This window comes from Apodemus sylvaticus, chromosome 4, assembly GCF_947179515.1.
Source record: "Apodemus sylvaticus chromosome 4, mApoSyl1.1, whole genome shotgun sequence".
NCBI lineage: Eukaryota > Metazoa > Chordata > Mammalia > Rodentia > Muridae > Apodemus > Apodemus sylvaticus.
In genome coordinates, this window is record NC_067475.1 from 24,213,011 (window position 1) to 24,235,430 (window position 22,420).

General features: G+C 42.2%; 1 protein-coding gene across 1 annotated transcript; it reads right to left on the bottom strand.

Annotated features, from left to right (window-relative positions):
• Positions 1-4,615: 4,615 nt before the first annotated feature.
• On the bottom strand, positions 4,616-21,970 carry LOC127682640 (alcohol dehydrogenase 1-like). Its single transcript, XM_052179148.1, has 9 exons — positions 21,932-21,970; positions 20,531-20,632; positions 13,620-13,758; positions 11,052-11,139; positions 10,711-10,930; positions 10,275-10,535; positions 9,203-9,338; positions 5,566-5,704; positions 4,616-4,646 (listed from the first exon to the last, which is right to left on the bottom strand). The coding sequence occupies exons 1-9, from the start codon at positions 21,968-21,970 to the stop codon at positions 4,616-4,618; spliced, it is 1,155 nt and encodes a 384-aa protein (XP_052035108.1).
• Positions 21,971-22,420: the final 450 nt, after the last annotated feature.

The window sequence follows — 22,420 nt, forward strand, 5'->3', positions numbered from 1 at the left end:
CTGGGATTTGAACTCAGGACCTTTGGAAGAGCAGTCAGTGCTCTTAACGATTGAGCCATCTCTCCAGCCCTATTGGTTTATTCTTAACTGTGAATAATTTTGATTATGCTGTTGTTTGAGAACCTCTGTCAAGAGAGTCCTCCCTTTTTCTTTTTCTAGAGATAGCTACTTTTCCTCCTTTTGCGCCTCCATTATCTAAAATTGCCCTTAAAAAAAAAAAAAACAAACTTCCTTTCTATTGCAAACTTGCTTCTTTTAAAATTTTAAAAATTTTAGAATTTCTATGAATTCCTGATCATAAAACATGGAAGTGTAGGGGTTTGGTTTTTGTTTTATTCAAATGGCATTGGGGTAACTTTTCTTCACACCGCGTGAAGGTGTGCCTCTCTGTTTTCAAATGTTAATTTTGTATTGGCAGAGAACTAAGTGCTGGCAAGATTTTGGTACTGCCATTTCTATAGACCCTCATCAGGCTTTCTATTTTGTTAGTATTTGTCCTTCCTCACCGGCCTAAAAGCAATCAAGAACTGTGTCAGAGGTCGTCTCAGTACTGATTGGTTCTAATAAGGATCTGATGACCAATATCTGACCAGGAAGTTGCTGGGCAGAACTTCTGGGCAGAGGAGGCCATGGGGAGAAGAAAGCAGACTCAGGAGAACTGAGAGTGGACATGGAGGGAACAGATATGGACTGCAGTGGAGTAAAGAGGTTTAGAGCTAGTTAATTAGGGGGGGTTAGGCTAGATAGTTGGGCTGTGTTAGATGAGCTGGCCAGAGAGGCTGCCCAAGCAAAAGGCCAGGGTTTTAAACTGTAGTAGAAGCTTCCATGTCATTATTTATACCACTGGTGGGTCTAAGAAAGTCCCACTCTAACAAGGTTCAATTAAGTGTCCAGTTTTCTTGAGGAGGTTGTTAGGGGGAGGTCCCCCAATGTGTGAAGGCTCATGGAGCAAAGGAAATGTTTCTGATATCTCGGATGATGCATATGAAAGGTGATCACCAAGCATCTTAAGTCTTTGGTAAAAGCGGGAAAATCTTGAAACATAGTCTTGAGACATTCTCAGGGTGAAACCAAGGAAACTACTTCAATACACAGCACAAACATTGATCCCAAGCCCAAAATTATCAATTAACATGTAATGTTGCAGTCATCAAGAGAAGGGACCTTACCACCAAAATGGGAAACACAAATATAAGAGAGGAGAAAATGTTTAGGGGAAAAACTGCCCTCTGGTGTTTCAACTAGTGTGTCCACTGAAAGCTAAATATCCTTGACTTTCATATATTTGGGGGAAAATGGAAACATTTAACTACAGGTTAAACTGGTCTCAGTTTTCACAGAGAACTGAAGTCCTTGAAAGAAGATTTATTTGTCTTCAAGATGATAAGGGCTGCTTGATTTGTATTGTCTTAGCCCACAATTTCTATAAGATATAATAAATTATTCCATGTTTTTGAATTTGCAAAGACTTGTTTTGTTGTCAAAAATGTAAAATATTTTAAGTGAAGTTCCTTGGGCTGCTGAAAATTGTGTCTTCTGCAGCTGCTAGAAGGAATTGTCTGTAGATATCCACTAAGCCCAATTTGGCTATGGTGAAGTTTTATTGCTCATTTCTCATGTCTGGATGACCTATTTGTTCATTCCCATAGTCCACTGAAATTTCCCACTGTTATTATATTGAATCCATCCCTTTGTGTCCATTTGTAGAGGTGGTTCTGCTAAGGTCCTGTTCTCCAGTTGGTTCTTGATCAAAAAAGAAAGCTATGGGCCAATTGCTGGATAGAGGGATAGGCAGGACTTCCAGGGTCCCTGAAGGTAAGGAGAGAGATGCGAGGGAGGGGAGGAGAGTTCACCAGGCTTCTGACAGAGAAAAGTTGACAAACCATGTGAGATCTTAAAATGGAGTTGTCACACAGGCCGCTCCTACAGGCAGGTGGTCAAGGGAGTTAGTTTAGGGCAGGTGGGGGGTGTGGAGCTAAGAGTATTGATAAGAGCACACTTTTCCAGGTGGGAGCTAGTAGTACCCTGCAACTGTGCCCAGAAGGCAAGTTGAAAAGGAACAACTGTGTGTGTGAGAGCATGCATGCACATGGGAGTCTTTTATCTGTGGGTTCAAGGGAAGCTGGGTGGGGGCTGGTAGTACAGACCTTTTCCTGAGCTAAGGCCAGGTATTGAAAACCTACATGCAATATCCATTAGGATTTCTTTTATGAAACTGAATGTGTGCATGCAGTACTTTTTTCATTGTTGTGACAAAACTTTTTTAAAAGGAAGATCTTATTATAGCTCCTGGTCTGAGTCATTCAAGGGGGGCATGTCTGTGTATGAGACCACAGTGTACTGCACACTTTCTCCTTTTTTACATTTTACGTAGTTATGGACTCCAGCGAAGCAGAAGAATGGGGTCACGGATGAGAAGGATTCAGGCAGGCAAATCCTTACAATAAAGTAGTATATGTGAAGGAAAGTCAGCAAAGAAGAAAGCTGGAGCATCCCCCTCACCCCATACACACATACTTATTGTCCTAGAGATTAACTACAGCCATTAGAAGAGGCGCAGGGTGCTCCAGAGTGTGTGCCGGTGACCTATGGCTCATTACAACACTAAAACACATATCACTGAAAGGATCTAAGGTGTTATGAGACATGGCATGCATGAAGTACAGTAAGCATATTAAAATCATACAGGAAGAGCAGGCCTAAGAACTTATCAGCCGCACCAGATGGAGACAAGGATGAACGCCTTCATCTGAGTCCTATAACGAGGTAACACCTAGCATTAAGATAAAGAGCTCTCACTGACCACTCAGGATTAGCATCAAGAGACTGACAGGCCGATTACTCACTGTCTCAGGGTCTTCAGCTCATCTCGTCTCTCTTGCTGTACTTAAACGGCCATCTGCTCATTTACCTGCTTGCCTGCCTAGATCTGTGTCCTGGCTGGTTTGATGTCAACTTGACACAAACTAGAGTCATTGGAGAGGAAGGATACTCACGGAAATCCCTCCATGATACTCAGATGTAAAGCATTTCCTCATTAGTGATTAATGGGGGAGGGCCCAGGCCATTTTGGTTGGTGCCATCCCTGGGCTGGTGGTCCTGAGTTCTATAAGAAAGTAGGCTGAGCAAGCCATGGGAAGCAAGCCAGTAAGTAGCATTCCTCCATGGCCTCTGCATCAGCTCCTTCTTCCAGGATCCTGCCTTGCTTGAGTTCCTGTTCTGACTTTCTTTCTTTCCTTCTTTCTTTTTCTTTCTTTCCTTTCCTTTCCTTTCCTTTCCTTTCCTTTCCTTTCCTTTTCTTTTCTTTCTTTCTTTCTTTCTTTCTTTCTTTCTTTCTTTCTTTCTTTCTTTCTTTCTTTCTTTCTTTCTTTTTTTTGAGACAGGGTTTCTCTGTATAGTTCTGGCTATTCTGGAACTCACTCTGTAGACAAGGCTGGCCTTGAACTCAGAAATCTGCCTGCCTCTGCCTTTCAAGTGATGGGATTAAAGGCATGTGCCACCACTGCCCAGCCTATTCTGACTTTCTTTGGTGATGAATAGCAATGTAGAAGTGTAAGGTGAATAAACCCTTTCCTTCCCAACTTGCTTTGTGGTCATGGTGTTTTGTTGCAGCAATAGAAACCTTAACTAAGACAACCTGCTATCCATCTATCCACCCTTGTCCTGCCCTGTTGTCTCTGTTCTGGTCTCAATCCTGACCCCAAAGCCTGACACTACAATGGTCTCAGCAGAGTCTCTAGCATATTCCATAGGAGGAACCTAAGACCTCCAGGAAACATAGCTATTTGCATTAGGATTCATAACAGTAGAAAAATTGCATTTATGAAGTAGCAGTGGAAATAATTTTGTGGTTGGGGGAGGGTCTCCATGACATGAGAAACTGTATTAAAGGGTCACAGCATTAGGAAGGCTGAGGACCACTGCTCTAGAGAAGCAATAGCTCAGGTTGATTTGTCAGTCCAGATTTATTTCTACTAGTTTCCCTGCTCCTCAGGACCTCTCAAACCTCTTGATGTCTGCTGTGGCCCCCAAACTCATGAGAGGCATTCTATAACCTACATATATCATATGTAGAAATATTTGCTGTGTGATGTATAATATGTGATCTGAGAATTAATATAAGTAACTAAAACTGAAGTAAAACAGCTTATACTCACCTCGGCCAGGACTATCAAGAAAAGCTGATGTATCTGACAAATTGTTGTCGCTGGAACTGTGGTCCCCTTGTGAGCTCCCCGTTGCTCAATAAATGCTGATGCTGGGGAAAGTCACAAAGGTGCTCGTCTACTTGCTGACAGAAGCAGCGGGAATGGCGGAGAGCGGACTCTAAGTAGGTTTTAAATACATACAGGCTATGCAAAACAGGAGGCAGCTAAAGTGGGCCTGTAAGTGTGGATACATATCTTATCAGTAATCAATTCCCGCTTTCCTCCCTGTTGATAGTTAGCCTGACATACAGACACGAGTTTTGAGATAGTTTATTTTTTTTAACATTTACTTCCTTAAAATTGCGAGTGTATGTCTTTCCAGTTCTACTCGCCATAGTATGCAGTTTAATCTTCGAGGAGGTGAAGCACAGAAACGCACCGCTGAGACGCCAGTGTGCCGGCCACCGTCAGGGTGTCATAGAGAGGACACAGCGGATGCTGAAACAAGAGGAAATGCTGAGGTGAGTAATGGAGGCGGCCCAAAGCCATCCCAGCACACGTAGTTGAGGAGAGAGACTGCCCGCCCTTCTCCATTTCCCAGCCCACTCTTTCACTGCCCCTCCTCTTATGGACACTGAAAATACCTGAAATCAAGGCCAGCAGAGAACTGTTGTTTTCATGAGATCTGAATGGGGTAATAAGGATCATGCAGGACGGCTGTGGACGGCCATGGGCTATCAGTCCCTCAGTTATGGGTACATTTTACTCCATGGCCTTTTGCTACTCCTCAGGTGACTCCTCCCTAGTCTGGTGGGAGCTGGAGAAGTCATTCCATAACATTTTTCTATTTTCTAACTGTGAACGGCCATGTGAAGACAGTCACTGGGTTGCAGCTTAGATGGAAATGCCAACCATTTCGTTCTGTCTCTCAGCACCGGTGGTGCTATGCTCTTAATCACCACCAAATTATAGTCATCGGGGAGAGTGATGGACACCGTGCTCTCTGATAGCAAGTTCCCTGCTAGATAAAGCATTCCAGACCCACCATTCTGAAGCATGTGTGGTGGGAAAATTTGCTCTTCAGTTTACCTTTCTATTTATTTGTTCTTTCAAGCAAAAGCTTATTCCTGACCAATGCCTACACTTGGCGTATTTTAGTTGAGGCTGGTGTTAGAAATTGAAATGTGGTATTCAAAAATTCATCAGGCAGATTAATTACCATTTACTGTCACAAGTCATCATGAGGGTATTTTAAGGTTATATGGGAGCATAGGGGACTTTTCATAAGATTTTGACTGAAAGTTGAAGAATGTATGTCACTACACCCAGAAATGTCTTGTATATGTATGCATGCGCACGCACGCGCGCGAGCACACACACACACACACACACTCACCCCATTCACATGAATACTTACCATTTTCCGTCTCGCAACAATTTGAATCCTTCATTGATTTTTGGAAAAGGCAGCCTATGGGTTATGAGAGGATCTATGTTGATTTTTTTTTGTACATAGTCAGTTACTAGTCTAGGGATGTCATCTCTGGTTTTATACCCTGTAGAAGAAAAGGATGCGAAACATATCGAATCTGACAGAAGACTCCAGTGATTATTATAATTAATAATTTATAATAAATGTAATAATTTATAAAGTTATCAATGGATAACAATGGATGCAGTAAGTCATTCATTACCTCGCTGCTTCTTTACCCAAGTGTCAGAGCAGTTTGTTCCAAAGAAGAATCCAGTCACTGACAGAATTATGATTACCAGGTAGGAGAGTTCTCTTACCTGATACTCTCATGGCTATAACCCATGTACCTAAAGCTCTTCTTTGTCTTCAGGGCACTAATCATTTCCTGCAACACCCACTAGCTGATTGATCTGGTGGCCCGTCTCATTTCATTCAAGGTTCTGAGATTAACTCAGATCAAATCAGCTGGAGGGGAACATTATAGGAAGTTGTTAGTGACCTGAAAACAATGGAGAGCTGTGGGCTGATGGGCTGTGATCATGATTGCACCGAGTCTATTATTTCTGTTCTTTTATTTTACAGAGGAAAAAATACCAGCACTGACTCATTTGAAATCATACATCCAATGACCTAAGGCCGCCCTGGAAGACTCACCTCCTAAAGGACCACAGAACCTGTCAGTGGCACCATCCTGGGGGACCTTTAACTTACATACCTGAGGGACATTAAGCATCCATACCACAGAAACAATACAACTGCATAACCAGTTGGTATGCAGGGTTTTCACAAGCCTAGAAACCTGTTAGCATAAAACTGGAAAAAGAAGGCTGTGTCTGTAACAGCTTCTTTCACCCATAATGAAACAATTCCTTTTTTCATAACATTTTATTATTTGGGAATTTAATAATTCTTTTGAAGGGACTGACTTTATTAGTTTTATTCATTGGTAACTGAGTACCAACTGTGAGTATCTGGTATACCTCTACAGCCTTCTCTCACGCCGTAACATGTGCACATATACACTTGCTGTCGTAAATAGCACCGGGAGAAACACACAGCAGAGCAAGAAGGCTTGGGAACAAAGTGCTTGCAGGTTTCAACATTGGGGTTACAGTAGCTGGTAAAAATAAAGGCACAAAATTGAAGTCTGGAAATAGGGCAGCCAGGCACAAAACTGGTAAACCCAGACACATGGACACAAGCACACTTCTGAAGCAGTTGTGTGGGATTCTAGGGTTCTCAGGCAAGGAAGAGCCTCTAAGGTAGCATGGTATCTGTCCTGGCTGGTTTTGTGTCAACTTGATACAAGCTGGAGTTATCACAGAGAAAGGAGCCTCCATTGAGGAAATGCCTCCATGAGATCCAGCTATAAGGCATTTTTTCAATTAGTGATTGTGGGTGGCACCATCTTTGGGTTCTATAAGAAAGCAAGCTGAGCAAGACAGGGGAAGCAAGCCAATAAGAAACATCCCTCCATGGCCTCTGCATCAGTTCCTGCTTCCTGAACTGCTTAGGTTCTAGTCCTTATGTCCTTTGGTGATGAACAGCAATGTGGAAGGTGTAAGTTGAATAAACCCTTTCCTCTCCAACTTGCTTCTTGGACATGATGTCTGTGCAGGAATAGAAACCTTGACTAAGACAGTGCCTAATAGGAAACAAACTACAAAACTTGGAGGATGTCAGTCTCATGAGAGGAAGGCAGCAGAGACTCTTGTCTGGGGACAGGAAGAGCTTGCGCACTGGCCCAGTGATGGCCAGCAGGTCATTCTTCCCCTGAGGTTTACTTCTCAGCTTCTAGCTTGCTGCAGACAATGAAGACTTTTGTAGGCTAGACATCCCTCAGCTGCCACAGACACGGGTCTGAATCCTGTGGCACACACTTGAGGTCATCTTGGCTATATAAATCCTGTATCTTCCTATTTGACATGAGTTTCCATTTATTTTTTCTGTTGCTCTGATAAAAAATATCCTGAGTTTGGTGGAGAGATGGCTCAGTGCTGAAGAGCACTGCATCTCTTCCAGAGGACCTGAGACCAAGTCCCAGCACTCACATAGTCGTTCAAGACCATCTGCAATGTCAGATTCAGAGGCTCCAAGACCCGCTCCTATCTAATCTTCGAGGGCACCAAGCACACAAATGATGTAGATGCAGACATGCAGCAAAACACTCATGCATAAAAAAATGAATAAAAGTATCTTAATAAAAGCAAAACAAACATCATTTTCTTTTACTTCAACAGAAAGTGGACAAAGATAGACGTTAGCTGTAAAGAAAAGCCTAGCTATTCTCAGCACTCAGTTGGTTGCTCTTCACATGGGCTAGTTTGGGGGAGTTTTACATACTTAGATAAGTTTTGAGTGTCTGAAAGATGAAATTTTTATAATGGAAGACTGACTGGTCAGTGAAAACATTCTCTCTGTTATGTGAATGACTTGCTTAAGGGTAATGCTCATTGAGAGCTCTGACAGCTAAAAGCCAAGTCTTTCAGTTCTAGACCTTAAATTAACAATCATCAACCAATCAATCATTAATTACCAATAACCAGTCACCAATTAGTCTTGCTTGAGCATTCTGGCTAAGGCCTGGGTATAAGATAATATGAACTATGCTATCTAATAATAAGGCAAAGCTAGTCATACTTGGTTGCTTGCATTTATTTACTTACTTTTTAAGGCAAGGTCTCAGTATGTTCTCCTGGCTACCCTGAATCTTAGTCACTATGTAGATCAGGTTAGCCTCGAACTTAGAAATCTACTTCTCTTTGTCTTCCTAGTACTCACTACAAGGCATGTGCTATGACATCCACCATAGTTCTTTGAATTTAAATAAAGTAAAATTAAACATAATTGACTCATTATCCTTCTGGTCCCACTAGCCATATTCTGAGTGGTCAATAGCCACAGGTGACCAGAAGTCACTGTGTTAGATAGCATGGCCTCAGAACATTTAACACTGCACAGGTTCCCCGAGACATGTTAGTCTTGGAAGCATATGGGGTATGAACAGTGATGGAATAGAATCTGGAGGTATACTAGAGAAGAGAGAATGCATTGTGACCCACATTGTAATGATCTGCTTTGCTTTAAAATAGAAAAGTAGACTGAGTATCAAGGTGAGAACACTGGGACCAAGTCAGTGATATATTCCTCTCTATTGGGAGAGTGGTCCATATACCATCCATGGCTTGTTACCCAGTACAAAAAGTCAGGGTTCCAATGGGCACCTTCTCTATATCTTATCAGTGTTAGACTAGTACTCTGTTTACTTCTACAGGAAACACACTACTTCTGAGAAGCTAGACTTATGCTTTTTTGGAAGCTGGAATAGGGTCTTTCTGTGTATACCTGAGTGCCTGGACCTCACTGTGCAGTCTAGGCCTCGACTGTGTGGCAGACGTCTTGCAGCTGCATACTGAGTGCTGGATTGCATGCACGAAACTCCATGCCTGCCTCACCTTATCATTATATATATATATACTGTCTTGCCTTCTATCTTTTCCCATCTTCCTTCCTTGTTTCCTTCCAAAGAACATGCAGGGGAATTTAGGATTCTGGAAAGAGAGAAAACTGAAAGGCCTACCTCCCAAAACAGAAGATTTTAGGGTTCTGCCGGGGAGAAGCACTACTGGGTCGAAAGAGAGCTGGGAACCTGAGGGAGCTACACCCATTATCACACACACTCCGGAGCTCCTATTGCAGGACTTCAAAGCCGCGACCTAAATGCAGAAACAGACTGGTTAATATCTCAGCAGTATTTACATGTCCGTGCAACTCGTAACCGGCCTGCTAGAAGTGAAGATGTTCTAAAGAGGCCCTTGCTCCTCTCCATCAGACATGCAGACTATTGAAACAAATAACCTCAAAGAAATGGGAATTTTCTCATACATTTCATGCTAGGAGACGAAAAGCACACCATTGGGGGGGTAATGGGGGGTTGGGGTGGGTCTTGTCTCCTGATGAAAGACTTCACAAAATCTAACAGCTTGTTAGACTTCCTTACAGGATGAGACTGAAGCCCAGACAGGGACTGGCCAACGGTAGGAGAGATCACACCGTGACCAGGACTGCTTAGACGTGTGTATCTGTTTAAACCTTGCTTTCACTTCAGGACCTAGAAGATGGATTTGGAGTCATTTTGTCCCTCTTCCCAACTGAATAAGTCTCTCTTTTCTGTTTTCTACTTTTAATTTGGCCTTTTAAATTGGCCTATTAAGGGTGGATGTGACTGGATGCATAGTTTGTGTCTCACAAGTTGATAACAATGCTAATGTGTACTTTCAGGAGGAATGTGGGAGACATTCTATGATCAAACATCATGGAGTATGTTTACTATGATACCCTGAGTAAGCTGTTTGAATTCACTATGTTTAATATCTTCAACCTTTAAGATGAAGATAGTGTTATTCATTACCTAGAAGGGTAATCTAAAAATGGGATAGAATAGGCTAATGGTTCAGAACAATGCAAGGTGCATCAATGTGCTCAAAAACGCTAGGTAGAAATTTATAGCCCTAATTAGGACTGCAGAGGTGTAGAATTGTGCTTAATGTGCTGGATCCTCTCAAATAAAACAAATTACAGGAGATTCCCTCCTTTCTGAGGTTAATGTGTTAATGTGTTGTGTTCCCATTGTGCCCAAGACACATACATACCATGGTTTCAATGAGTCCGATGGCCTCAAAGGAAAAGTCAACACCAATACCCGTCATTTCCTCCACGACCTCCTGGACAGGTTTCTTGAGCTTGTTAGGGTTGAGACAGTCAGTGACCCCCAAGGCTTTTGCCCGAGGAAACTTCTGCTCATTGATGTCAACCCCGATGATTCTAGATGCACCGGAGGCTCTGCAGGCCATGACAATGGCAGAGCCAATTCCTCCAAGTCCAAAGACCACACAGGTAGAGCCAGGGGTGACCTGTGTTTTTAGAGGACAAACCTTTGTTAGACTTTTAACAGTGATCTTGTATTAGTAGGAAATAAAGAGAGGGGAGAAGCCCTTCGGTTTTGTTCATAATGAAGGAGTCTTTCAGCTATGTCTCCTCATTTGCTAAGTAGACAGTCACTGGAAAGAACATAGAATGAAGACTCACCTGAGCTGTGTTAAACACAGCTCCAAAGCCTGTCGACACCTCGCAGCTCATAATACAGACTGTATCCAGAGGAGCAGCAGCATCAATCTTTGCCACTGCAATCTCATCTACCACGGTATATTCCGTGAACGTGCTGGTCCCCTGAAGATGGTGGATTTTCTTCCCTCTGCAGGTAAACCTGCTGGTTCCATCCAACATTAATCCAGTTGGAGAGAGAATACTGCTCCCCAGACACAGCGCAACAACAACAAAAAAGAAAATAAAAAGACATTATCAGGGTTGAGTCAAACCCTGTATGAGGAAAGCAAATGAGGTGAGAAGTCAAAGAAATTGAAACTGACTTTTCTTTCTTACAGAAGTTGCCCTTAGGGTGGAGGCAGTAGATGCATTCTCGACATTCTGGAAGAGGGAACATTAAGACTTTATCTCCTGAAGAAAAAGAAAGAAAAGATAAAGTTATGGGGAAAATTAGGCAGACCTGAAGTACAGTTAATACTACTAGGAACTGTTTTTGGCAGATGTCATAAATTTGTCATAACAAGAGATGTATGTAGCATTGCACTTGAAGTTAATTATCATTTCACCATGTGATTAAAATAATCAATTTGAATATAAATAGATCTGCAATATAAAAAAGAATTTGGGTATGTCTCATGACAGTGAGGTTCAAAGGTAACAGATAGCTACATGTGAGAGTGACCTTAGTATTGGTGATATATAAAATACTTGTCATCGATTTGGCTCAATCTTCCAGGAGAAAAGTAGAATTTGACCTTAGTAGAATTCAATATTTATTGCAAGAACGAATTATACATGAGCCAAATTAAAATCAGTACTCATTATGAGGTGTTGTATTATGCTAGAACTTGAAGACAACTTGTGCCCTTAATCCTATTTAGCTAAATTAGTTAAACAAGGTAATTGAGCTTTTTCAGAATATCTATTTCTTTATACATGATTGAGATACGTCTATGCCCTGCCTTGAGTTCCTCCATAAAACTGGGTTTTCAGATTGATTGTCCCTAAAGACTTGACTTTACAAGTAGCCTTTGACTCCATTTTGTGAATGGAGGGTGATGACTCTGCTCCTAAGTGAACACAGGAAGAATACCATCTGGTATACCTCACCCCTCCCAAAGCCTCTATTTATTTGCATTTCCTTCAGTTTTCCAGCTATGCCTCTTAGGTCCCTAGAAATTCCTTGCCACTGCAATCTATATATATATTCATTCTGTATTCCATACTCTCAACCCACAAACAAATTACCATGTGATGTGTAACATGTGATCAGAGAATTAAGATTAGTAATTAGGACAGGAATCAACAACTCCTGTTTGCCTCAGCCAGTGCTTGATATCAAGCTAGTCAAAAATGTCTAGCAAATTAATGCCAAGAAAATTGCTGTACTGTGTGAACTTATCACTATTCAGTATATTCTGACATTGTGGAAAGATACAAATATGTTCACCCATATCGCTGACATAGCATGCTCACAATCACAAAAAGGAAAACAAAAAACTATAACAACAATAATTAATATATTATTATAATAGTTATTATGATCATTATTCTTGTTAGAATAATATTATAAAGTGTTTGAAACATGAAGGTCTGTAGCATGGGGAAGGTAAATATAAATTCTAGAAGAAACTCTAACATGTGATGCTACATTCTGTTTGCACAATTAAAAAGATAAGGGTACCTAGGGTGCGTGTGTGTGTGTGTGTGTGTGTGTGTGTATAGAAAAAGGTTCTGTAATCACACATATTCGTTGTTTAGCAATATTGTGACACATTGTATATATTGTAATTCTTAGTTTAATTTAGGGTAGGCTGGTGTGAGGAACACAGCCTTGTGCATGGTAGGCAAGTGTCACCCCACTCAACTCCATCTTCAGTCTGGGATTCCAAATCCCAGGTTGCCTATATCTTGACTATATCTGGTGTCTGGATGCAGTTTGATGGTTTTGTCAATATATAATGAGTTTTAATATTTTGGGGGTGGGTGGGTGGGTTTTAGCCCCGAGTGTCCTGGTATTCACTATGTAGACCAGATTGGCCTCTAACACTTACAGATCTGCCTGTTTCTGCCTCCTAAGAGTTGGGGTAGAAGGTGTGCACCACTACAACTGGCTTGAGTTCTGAGATCTTTATTTTACCTTGGGGGAAGAATCAAAAAGGGAATTAGGAAAGGAATTGGTGCTATGTTGTAAAGGATGGAACCTTCCTCAATATAGAGATAGGCCCTTGTCTGATCCTGTAAGAGCTAATACACAGGGCAGCCAAAGATTCACCCAAAGGCAATGTGCGTTTCCTTTCCAGAATGCTTGAAACTTAATGCCATCCCTACCAGCTAAGCCATCCTGAGACTTGGGGTCTGCTCACCTGTCTGAGGCCAGCCTAGGAAGGCCTGACTATTTCTTCTTTTTCTCTCAGATGTTGGCCATCCATAGCCTGTACATGCTCCAACACTTGATACTTTAATGTGTTAGGTGCCCCTGCTCTTTATTCTAAAGTGTTCCTCCTTGACTTGCGACCAGGAAGCTGACCCCCATGCCGCCTCAGCACAAACTACGATTCTCATTCCTTCTCTCCTCCACTCCTCCTCTCCCTTCCAGCTTGCCTGACCTGGGGTTTCCCTTTTAGGCTCCAATAAACAATCTTCACACTTCCATTTAATTCCAATCTTTGTCCCCTAGCTTGTTTGTGATTGCTCTTGAATTCTTTTCATTAATGAAACTAAAACATCAAGGAAGACCCTGATTTCTCAGTTATCACATGATGGCGCTGCTGGGACTCTCAATGATTTCTGGGAACATCATCACCCTGCCTATTAATGTTTTAATTGGCAAGAAGCAGAGCCCATTCCTGCACCCCTGGATGGCATCGGTATCATGCCTAATTACCCACCTGGCTTTACAGTAGTTACACCTTCTCCAATACTCTCCACAACTCCAGCTCCCTCATGGCCCAGGATGGCAGGAAATGGTGTTTTCATTTTCCCTTCTATGATATGATTATCAGTGCCACAGATCCCAGAGGATATAATCTGAAAGGTGATTAAATAATTGGCTATAAAATGCCTGGTGACAGGAAAATAAACTCATTGTGTTCGCACTAATGTGCGGATCCTGGCAACAAATCTTTAGTTTTGCACGTTTAACTTGGAGTACATGTAGAGTCAGGTGTACGGGTTGGTTTTTATCAACTGGATGCAACCTAGATACAACAGGGAAGAGAATGTCTTAATTAAAAAAAAAACTGCTTTTCAACAGATCTTCTTGTATTAAAATCTGTGGGAGGTATTGTCTTAATTAATAATTGAGGTGGGAGGGGGTCCTGTTTACTGTGGGCAGGGCAATCCTGGTGACCCCCCCCCCCAGTTGTACAAGAAAGCAGGATGAGCAAGTCATTAGTGGGAAAGTGTATAAGTAGCTCTCCTCTATGGCCTCTGCTTCAGTTCCGCCTTTAATCCCTGCCCTGATTTCTCTCAGTGATGCAGTGTGATCTGAGAGGGGTAAGATGAAATAAGGCCATCCCTTCCCAAATTGCTTTTGATTCTGGTGTTTTTTCACAGCAATAGAAACCCTAACTAATACACCAGGAAAATTAAAAGGAGCCACTAGGGGGAGCGGGAAGAAAATGCTTTAACTGTAGAAGGAATATAGATCACAGGCTGAAATGAAAGGAAGATAATGAGAGGGGTGTTTAAGGGTAGAGGGAGATGTAAAGGGAGGGTGGAGTAGTGGGTGGGGTAAGGATAATTAACTCTAAGGTTATTTTAAAAAGCCATATGGGAGCATGAAATTTTATAAGCTTCCTAAAAGTGTAGGCGTGTGTGTGTGTCCTCACAGAAGCCATAGGTTGTTAATTAAAAGTCCAGTGCCAGGTCTGGGATGCCCCCTTTGAGTTGTTGGTCGTGATGTCTTGAGGACCCCTCAAGCAATATAAGGTGCTGAGATGGCTCTTAGTTGTTCGCCAGGAACATGTTGGTAAGATCCTATTACTGAAAACACTTGAGACATGGAAACATTAAGCTGGACCTGAATGGGATGCCTTCTTCCTGCTGGCTTACGTTCAGAGCACTGGAAGGTTCTATATGTACTACTGGGAGAGAATAATCACCAATAGTTTTACCTCTGAACTCTGCAAGCTGCAATAATGACCAGACTGGTAGGATGTGCCCGTGGGTGTAGTAGTGGCATGCTATGGGGGCGACCAACCACTTTCTGATTGTATTTAAGGCCCACTCCACAGGAAGGAAAATATATGGGGTACCATAAATCTGGCCAAAAACCCATGACAGGGAGCTCATAGGCTCCAGAGGTAAACCTATTACTATTTTTTCATTGCTAACTAGACATCATATCAACGTGTCCTCAAAAGACTTATATAATGACTTGTAGATTAGTGAACTCTCACGACTTTCTGCTGTGGATGACAGTTAATGAAGAAACTTACAATTGGTCAAGGTGCAGATAGTGTGTGTCGCATGCCCGTCTGTAAATGGAACATCAATGCCACATGGCTCCCCGAGGCTGGGGCAGTAATGAGGAGGAGGAGTTGGAAAGAATGTGAGAACCCAGAGCTTGAGGAAGATCAGGGAGAAACAGTGTCCTCTGGACCTCAGGGACACTATACTTACAGCAGCTGTGGCTACATGCACAAAATCAAGCCACTCAACATTCCAACAAGAGGGGTTCACAAGCTCACGCCTCGCCGAGGAGCCACTGACAGTTGGTGGCTGCTAACTGAGTCATTTTTCTTTAGGAGTATGATCCTTGGGAGGTCACCAGTGGATGGCTCCGTATCGTGCAGATATGAGCAGCATAAACCTGACTCAGTGAGGTGTTAAGAAAGAGAAGGACATGACGCAGGGAGAGGATGGGGAGGTGGGCGGTGAATCCATGAGGAGTTAAGATAAGAATAGCGTGAACATGACCAAAACATACTGTGTGCATGTATTAAAAATATCTTGTTGCAGAATTTTTCCCTGTCCAATCACATTAGGGCAGTGGGAGGCCTGTGATTGGACAGGGAAAAGGGAGGCGGAGCTAAGAGTCTAGGCGAAAGGAGCATCTCAAGGTAGGAGGGAAGGAAAATGGCTGCCCATGTGTACCCACGTGGCATTTTCCAGCCACAAGTAGCTGTGATTTTACAAGGTTAGAAATAATGGGATAAAGCATTCATCATTATCAATGGGCTCTGAAATTATTGTATTGGCATCTTGTAAGTTGTGATGTTATTGATACATAAAACTGATTGGTTAGTTAAGCTTTAAGAGTCATGATTCTACTGCGTTATTAGGTGTTGAGATGGCTGATTGTGGGGTGTGTGGATGTTGCATGGCAGTGAGAGGAACATTGGGTGGGCCTCCTCCCTCCCCCCAAACCCCTGCCAGAGAGATTGCCAGGCTGAGACCCCTGTGGTCTGGTGTGGAGGGAGAGTTGGCGGGGCCAGCCAGCAGGAGCGTGGGAGCATTGTCTGGGACCACAGAGAGTTGGCAGGTTCAATTTTTTTTTTTGCCTATGAATATATTCTTTATTTAAAATATCTTATAAATTCCATCAGAAAACCCTCAGATATGAAAAATATCCTCAAGAAAGTTGTAGAATACAAAATCAGCAAAAAAATTTTCACTCCCAACAACAGAAAACGAAAATATTCTACTTCTGGTAACACCCAAAACTTGATGAAATAAAATGATGAAATAAACATAAGACATCAAATAGAATAATAAAGTATCCTCTACCTGTATCCTTTCCCCCAGCCTTGAGTTTGCAAATCTTCCAATTGTTTTAATTAGGTATATTCTTTATTTACACTTCAAATGTTGTCCCCTTTCCTGGTTCCCTCATCCCCCCAAAATCCTGTAAGCTATCTCCCCTTCCCCAATCACCCCACCCCTGCTTCCCTGTCCTGGCATTTCTCTAGGACCAAGGGCAGCAGGTTCAATTTTTTTTTAAATATTTCCTGAAACAATACCTGGTCATAAAATTATTGAGTCTTTCAGAGAAAAATATGGTGTGTCTTCAAGTCTAAGGGGCCGAGTACACTCCCTAACGCCGGGCTACATATTTTCACATTTGTGATATTATTGTGCCCAAAGAACACAGGGCCTCTCGTCTTCACCGTCTTGCCCAGGCTGCCTTAATATGGCAAAAATCACTGAATTCTGTCTGGGCTTTGCTACAAACAGTTAAACATTCTATGGGCTGTGGTAAAGCAGGCAGAACTTTAGAGTCTGGTTTGACACGTGACCTCACATCTTTGAGGGAAGGCTGGGTGATACTGCAGTGCCCTCCCTGCCTCCCACAGGGAGCAAGCAGTCTCAACCCCAAGGCTGTCTGTACAAGCTCCTCATCCTGCCTGCTGTTTCATGATACAAAGTAACACACGGAAGAGAATTGGAAAGACCTTTGAAGGAGTCTTCAAAGACTCTCCCACAGTATAGACTTTCTTGCTTTTTCTTCAGGCTACTGTTTCCTTTCTCTAGCTATTCCAATTTCAAAAGGTCAGTTAGTTTTCCACCGGGGTGGAGAGATTCCACAGCTGGATGGGGTTGGAGGCAAGTCAGATCAATTTCAGATTGTATATTTCACTTGGAACATGTTGACAGCACCAAGTTTTATCTAGACATCCTTTTTATTTAATTTTTTTTTTTTTCTGGCTAGCAGAGATGGATCCTTGGAGCTTTTCCAAATTCTTTGTAAAACTGCTCTGCTCTTTTGGCAATCTGACTGCTCACCCTGGGGCTTATTTCCTTTACTCCTCTGGGCTCTTTGGGGGTGGGAGATATTTATCTGCTTTCTTGCTCTGTGTATTCAGGCCTTTGGTCTAAATAGCTGACCTACAATCCTATTTTTTTGGATACATTTGTTTATTTGTTTGCTGCCCTCAAATGTCCGCGCTGGGTGGTCTTCAGGGAAATCAGCCTAGTGTGGTTCACAGCTTTAGATTTCCTGAGATTCGAGGGATCTTAGCATGGACTATTGTTTCTTTGCTTGGCTCTCTGTGTTGAGCTTGCTGCTGCATTTCTCATGGAGTTTCCAGGCCTCTCTTAATTGATTATCACCAAGGCCTCTGATATGAGTGGTTTGCCTCTCAAGAGGTTCACATTCTCGACTCTTGGTCCCCAGCATAGCAAGTATTGACAGCTCACAATGCTTTCGATGGATGGAGTCTCATGCAATACCCTCATGAATGGCTTAATGTCTTTCTCAAGAGGTTGGATGGAGAGACTTGTTAAGATGGTCCCTCAGTTAAGAATGCTTTCTGCGCCTGCAGAAGACCTGCATTTCATTCTTATCACCGAAATTAGGAAGCTCACGACTGTCTATGATTCTAGCTTCAGTGTATCAAATGGCCTTTTGTGCCTTCTAGGGGGACACAAGTGTACATCGATACACACACACACACACACACACACACACACACACACTTTCAAAATGAAATACATCTTTTAAAAGGAGACAGGATTAAGTCTCATGGGAGTAAATTAGATCTAGCAAGACTGGATTAATTACCAAGAGAGTTAAATACGCCTCTTCTCTGCCTCCTTGTAAGAGAGCATGAGCTCCTTACTGAAAACTAGTTACAAATGAGCAACAAACACACTCACGGACTTGAAACTGAATTAAACAACCTTCAAATACACCCCTGTATTATAGTAACAGAACAAGTATAGTATACTTGCTATATACAAAGCTAGCCCCACAGTTGTGAGCTTCCTAATTTCAGTGATAAGAATGAAATGCAGGTCTTCTGCAGGCGCAGAAAGCATTCTTAACTGAGGGACCATCTTAACAAGTATAGTATATAGTAACAGACGCAAACAGTTCTTTTTTCCCATTACTTCTCAAGATATGAGTCCTCCCACATTCTTTTCCAAACAAAGCTAGCCCCACCAGCAGAGCTGTGGAAACCTGAGGCCTCTAACCTGCCTCTTCCCATGTCTAGAGCACCTGTGTAGTGTGGTAGAGTGGTAGTAAAGGCACATATCCCCCTAATGTGACATCTCTAGCTGCATGGGCAGGGGAATGGGAGCATGGGCTCTTTCTATAAACTGGATTGTGTACCTTTTACGTATGGTGACCCCTGACATCCCCTAATATAATAGCATCTGGCGGTGGACGCCTTGGGAGGTAGCCAAGATGAAGTCCCGAATTCAGAGCTCCATGGTGAGGTCGCTAACTTTATGAAGAGAGAGTCCGGAGCTTCCTTCTCCCCTCCCCCCTCTCTCATAAATGAACATCTATCTCAGCCAGGATGAGAGCTTTCCTCAGAACTCAGCCATGCTGGTTCCCTCATCTGGGAGACTTCCAGACTCTGGAACTGTGAGAAAAGAATACTGTTGAAAGTATATGGACGACAGTATTCTGTGATGGCTGCTGGGGCAGACCCAGTCCTCACCTGGCCCCACTACTACAAACATTTTTCCAACTAATGAGAATGGGAAAGGAAAGTGGCTAATTCATCCCTGGTATCATCTATCTATCATACCTGGAGTGGAGAGTCCCTTGGTGGACCAGTGTGGGAGAGTGAGCCCAGGACCCTTAGTCACACTCACTGGGGAAGAACATCTATTATTGTCTCAGGCTATTTTCTAGTGATGTAATGAAGTATCTCAGATGATACCAGTCTTACACTATCCATTTTTTTTTTTGACTCACAATTGGAATCTGGTGAATCTGAGAGCATGGCGTCTCTCATCCAACAAGGGCCTCCCTGATGTTACAATAGGGTAAACTTCAGGTGAATGTGTGTGATACAGAGTTGGGTGTATGTGCAGAATCACACTTTTATTGGGGGCCTGTAAGTAATCTCTTCCTACAGTCACAGCTTTGGTTCATTCATGAGGTTAACGGCCCTGTGATCTACACCCTCATTTTTCAGAGGCACTGCTGTAGAACCATTGTATTGGCAACTGTACTTCAGCACAAGTATTGGAGGACACCTATAGCTATCAAGGGCTATACATCAGCATGGCTCCATAGCTATCAAAAGGCTATACATTAGCTAACTCTATAGCTATCAAAAGGCTATATAGTAGCATAGCTCTGTAATTGTGGGAGGAGATTTCAGAACCAATAATTGTGTTGACTTTCACAACTCTTAATTTATGTGTATGTGTGTACATGTATGCATGAGATTTTCTCTCTCTCTCTCTCTCTCTCTCTCTCTCTCTGTGTGTGTGTGTGTATGAGAGAGAGAGAGAGAGAGAGAGAGAGAGAGAGGAACTTCCTGTGTGTATATGTTTATGATATGTGTGTGTATGTGTGTGTGTGTATGTATGTATGTATGTGTGTGTGTGTGTGTGTGAATGTGCTTGTGTGTACACACACATACACAAGCCAGAGGCAGAGGTCCAAATACCTTTCCTCATTGGATTCTCTATTTTTTTATTTGAGACACGGTCTCCCACTGAAGCAGAAGCTCATCCCTTTGGCTACCCTGGTTGGCCAGAAAGTTCTGGGGATTCTCCTGTCTCCAACTCCTGGCTACAAATGTATGCCTTCTGCTTGCATACTGATTACTGTGCCCACAGAACTAACTTCCCAGTTTTATTTTTAAGTCTAAAAAGCAGTAGTATTTTTAAAATACTACTGACCACTTGCTATTCATATATCTTAATTTTGTGTCATTTTAATAAAATGAAGCAACCCACTTGACTATTACTATATGCTAATATCAATCTGTTATGAATCATAGGAAGTTTTAACTCTAGTATAGACCACCGATTATTTCCCAAATTGTAAAGTCATTGCAAATACACATATACACAATCCACATCTACTCAATAGACCATAGTTTGTATTTACCTTAACTCGAACCTCGCCAGCCTTTGGTGGGTCAACTTCAACCTCCTCGATGGACAGGGGGGCATTAGTGGTCCAGGCAACAGCTGCCCGGCATGTGATGACCTATATGCACACAAATGAAGTCATAAGGTGGCCTTATTGCTAATGAGCGACAAACAGGTCAGCTGTGGCACTAAATTCACATCCACTGTCCAACCAACCATCCTGCTTCTATCTGTTTGAGATCAAAGAATCTACTTACTCATTGGAGATAGTCACATATATTTTATGTCTGGCTGGCTTAGATAAAAATTGAAATAAAATGTTATAATGGGAGATGATTCACATCTGTACATATATGTGTATGTATATTTAAATGTGCACATATACAGGAACATTACATGTTCTTTTAGCTCCAGGGAACTGATCAGAATTCTTAGTTGATTTTTTCTGTATTTAAAATGTCATAACATATTAATGTTGGTTCATGAAATCCAATTCTTCTCTCTGAATTTAATCTCTGCATTACAGTTTCTAATATTAATTACTTACTTAGAGAAGATTATAATCTGTCATGCAAAGAACATTGTTAGAGAACATGAGTATATGAGTATCACCTTGGAAGTAAAGCAAGAGTCATTATCCATTTTATTTTTCTTTCTTTCTTTTTTCTGAGACAGGGTTTCTCTGTGTAGCCCTGGCTATCCTGGAAATCACTCTGTAGATCAGGCTGGCCTGGAACTCAGAAATCCGCCTGCCTCTGCCTCCCAAGTGCTGGGATTAAAGGCATGCGCCACCAATGCCTGGCTCCATTTTATTTTTCTAACCAAAGTCTGTCCAAGTGAAATATGATGAAGATCATTTAATTTGCCATCATAAGTCACTTTCTCTTCCTTATAGCCTGTATTTATTTTAGCTTGTAAATGTTCATACAGTTTAATTTTCTGTATGATTTTCCTTTATGATATTTTGAAGATACAAATTTAAACATATTTTATTTTTTAATGTCTCAGGATTGACTAAGTTGTTTGTTTCTTTAGTTTTTCAACACAAAAATAAGGGGGAAGTGGAAACACAGTTCCCCATTAATGCAAATTATGCAGTTTTCCTAATTTTAGGAAAATCATAGGGGCAGAATATGTGGAGTACAGTGGAGGAGCCTCACCCCAGGAAAAACTCCTTGTGTGATCATAGTATCTCCCCTTCTGGGCAAGTCTCTACGTTGTTTCTTTAATTAACAACCATTCTTATCTTATCGCAATTTTGATAGAAATGCTCTAAAACTGACTTGCAAATTATAGGAGTTCTTCATTTGTGCAAAGCATGTTCTCAACAGAGCCTTAAGTAGTAAAGTCTATACACTACTAATTACGACCATCCAGGAGTCTGCATTCCAAGAGCAGTCTACATTCCCTGACTTACATTGCCAGAAGTTCTTGTGGAGAGGCTGCCTTGTTCCATCTTTGCTTCTGGAAGGTTTAGACCGGAGAGCTCTTCTGTCTCTAGCCGTTACCTGTCGGACTGAGCGCAAACGTTGTTTTATACTCCAGAGTGACTCAGCCCCTACACACTAACCAGAGAGGGAGAAGGGAAGAGAGAAATGAGCAGAGACTGAAGGAAAGGCCACTCGGAGACTGCCCCATCTGGGGACCCAAACCATATATAGTCACCAATCCCAGGCACTATTGCAGATGCCAAGAAGTGCATGGTGACAGGAACCTGATAGAGCTGTCTCCTGAGAGGCTCTGCCAGAGCCTGACAAATACAGAGATGGATTCTCACAGCCAACCATTGAACTAAGCACAGGGTCCCCAATGGAGGAGTAAGAGAAAGGACTGAAGGAGCTGAAGAGGTTTGCAACCCCATAGGAAGAACAACAATATCAGCCAACCAGAGCTTTCAGTGTCTAAA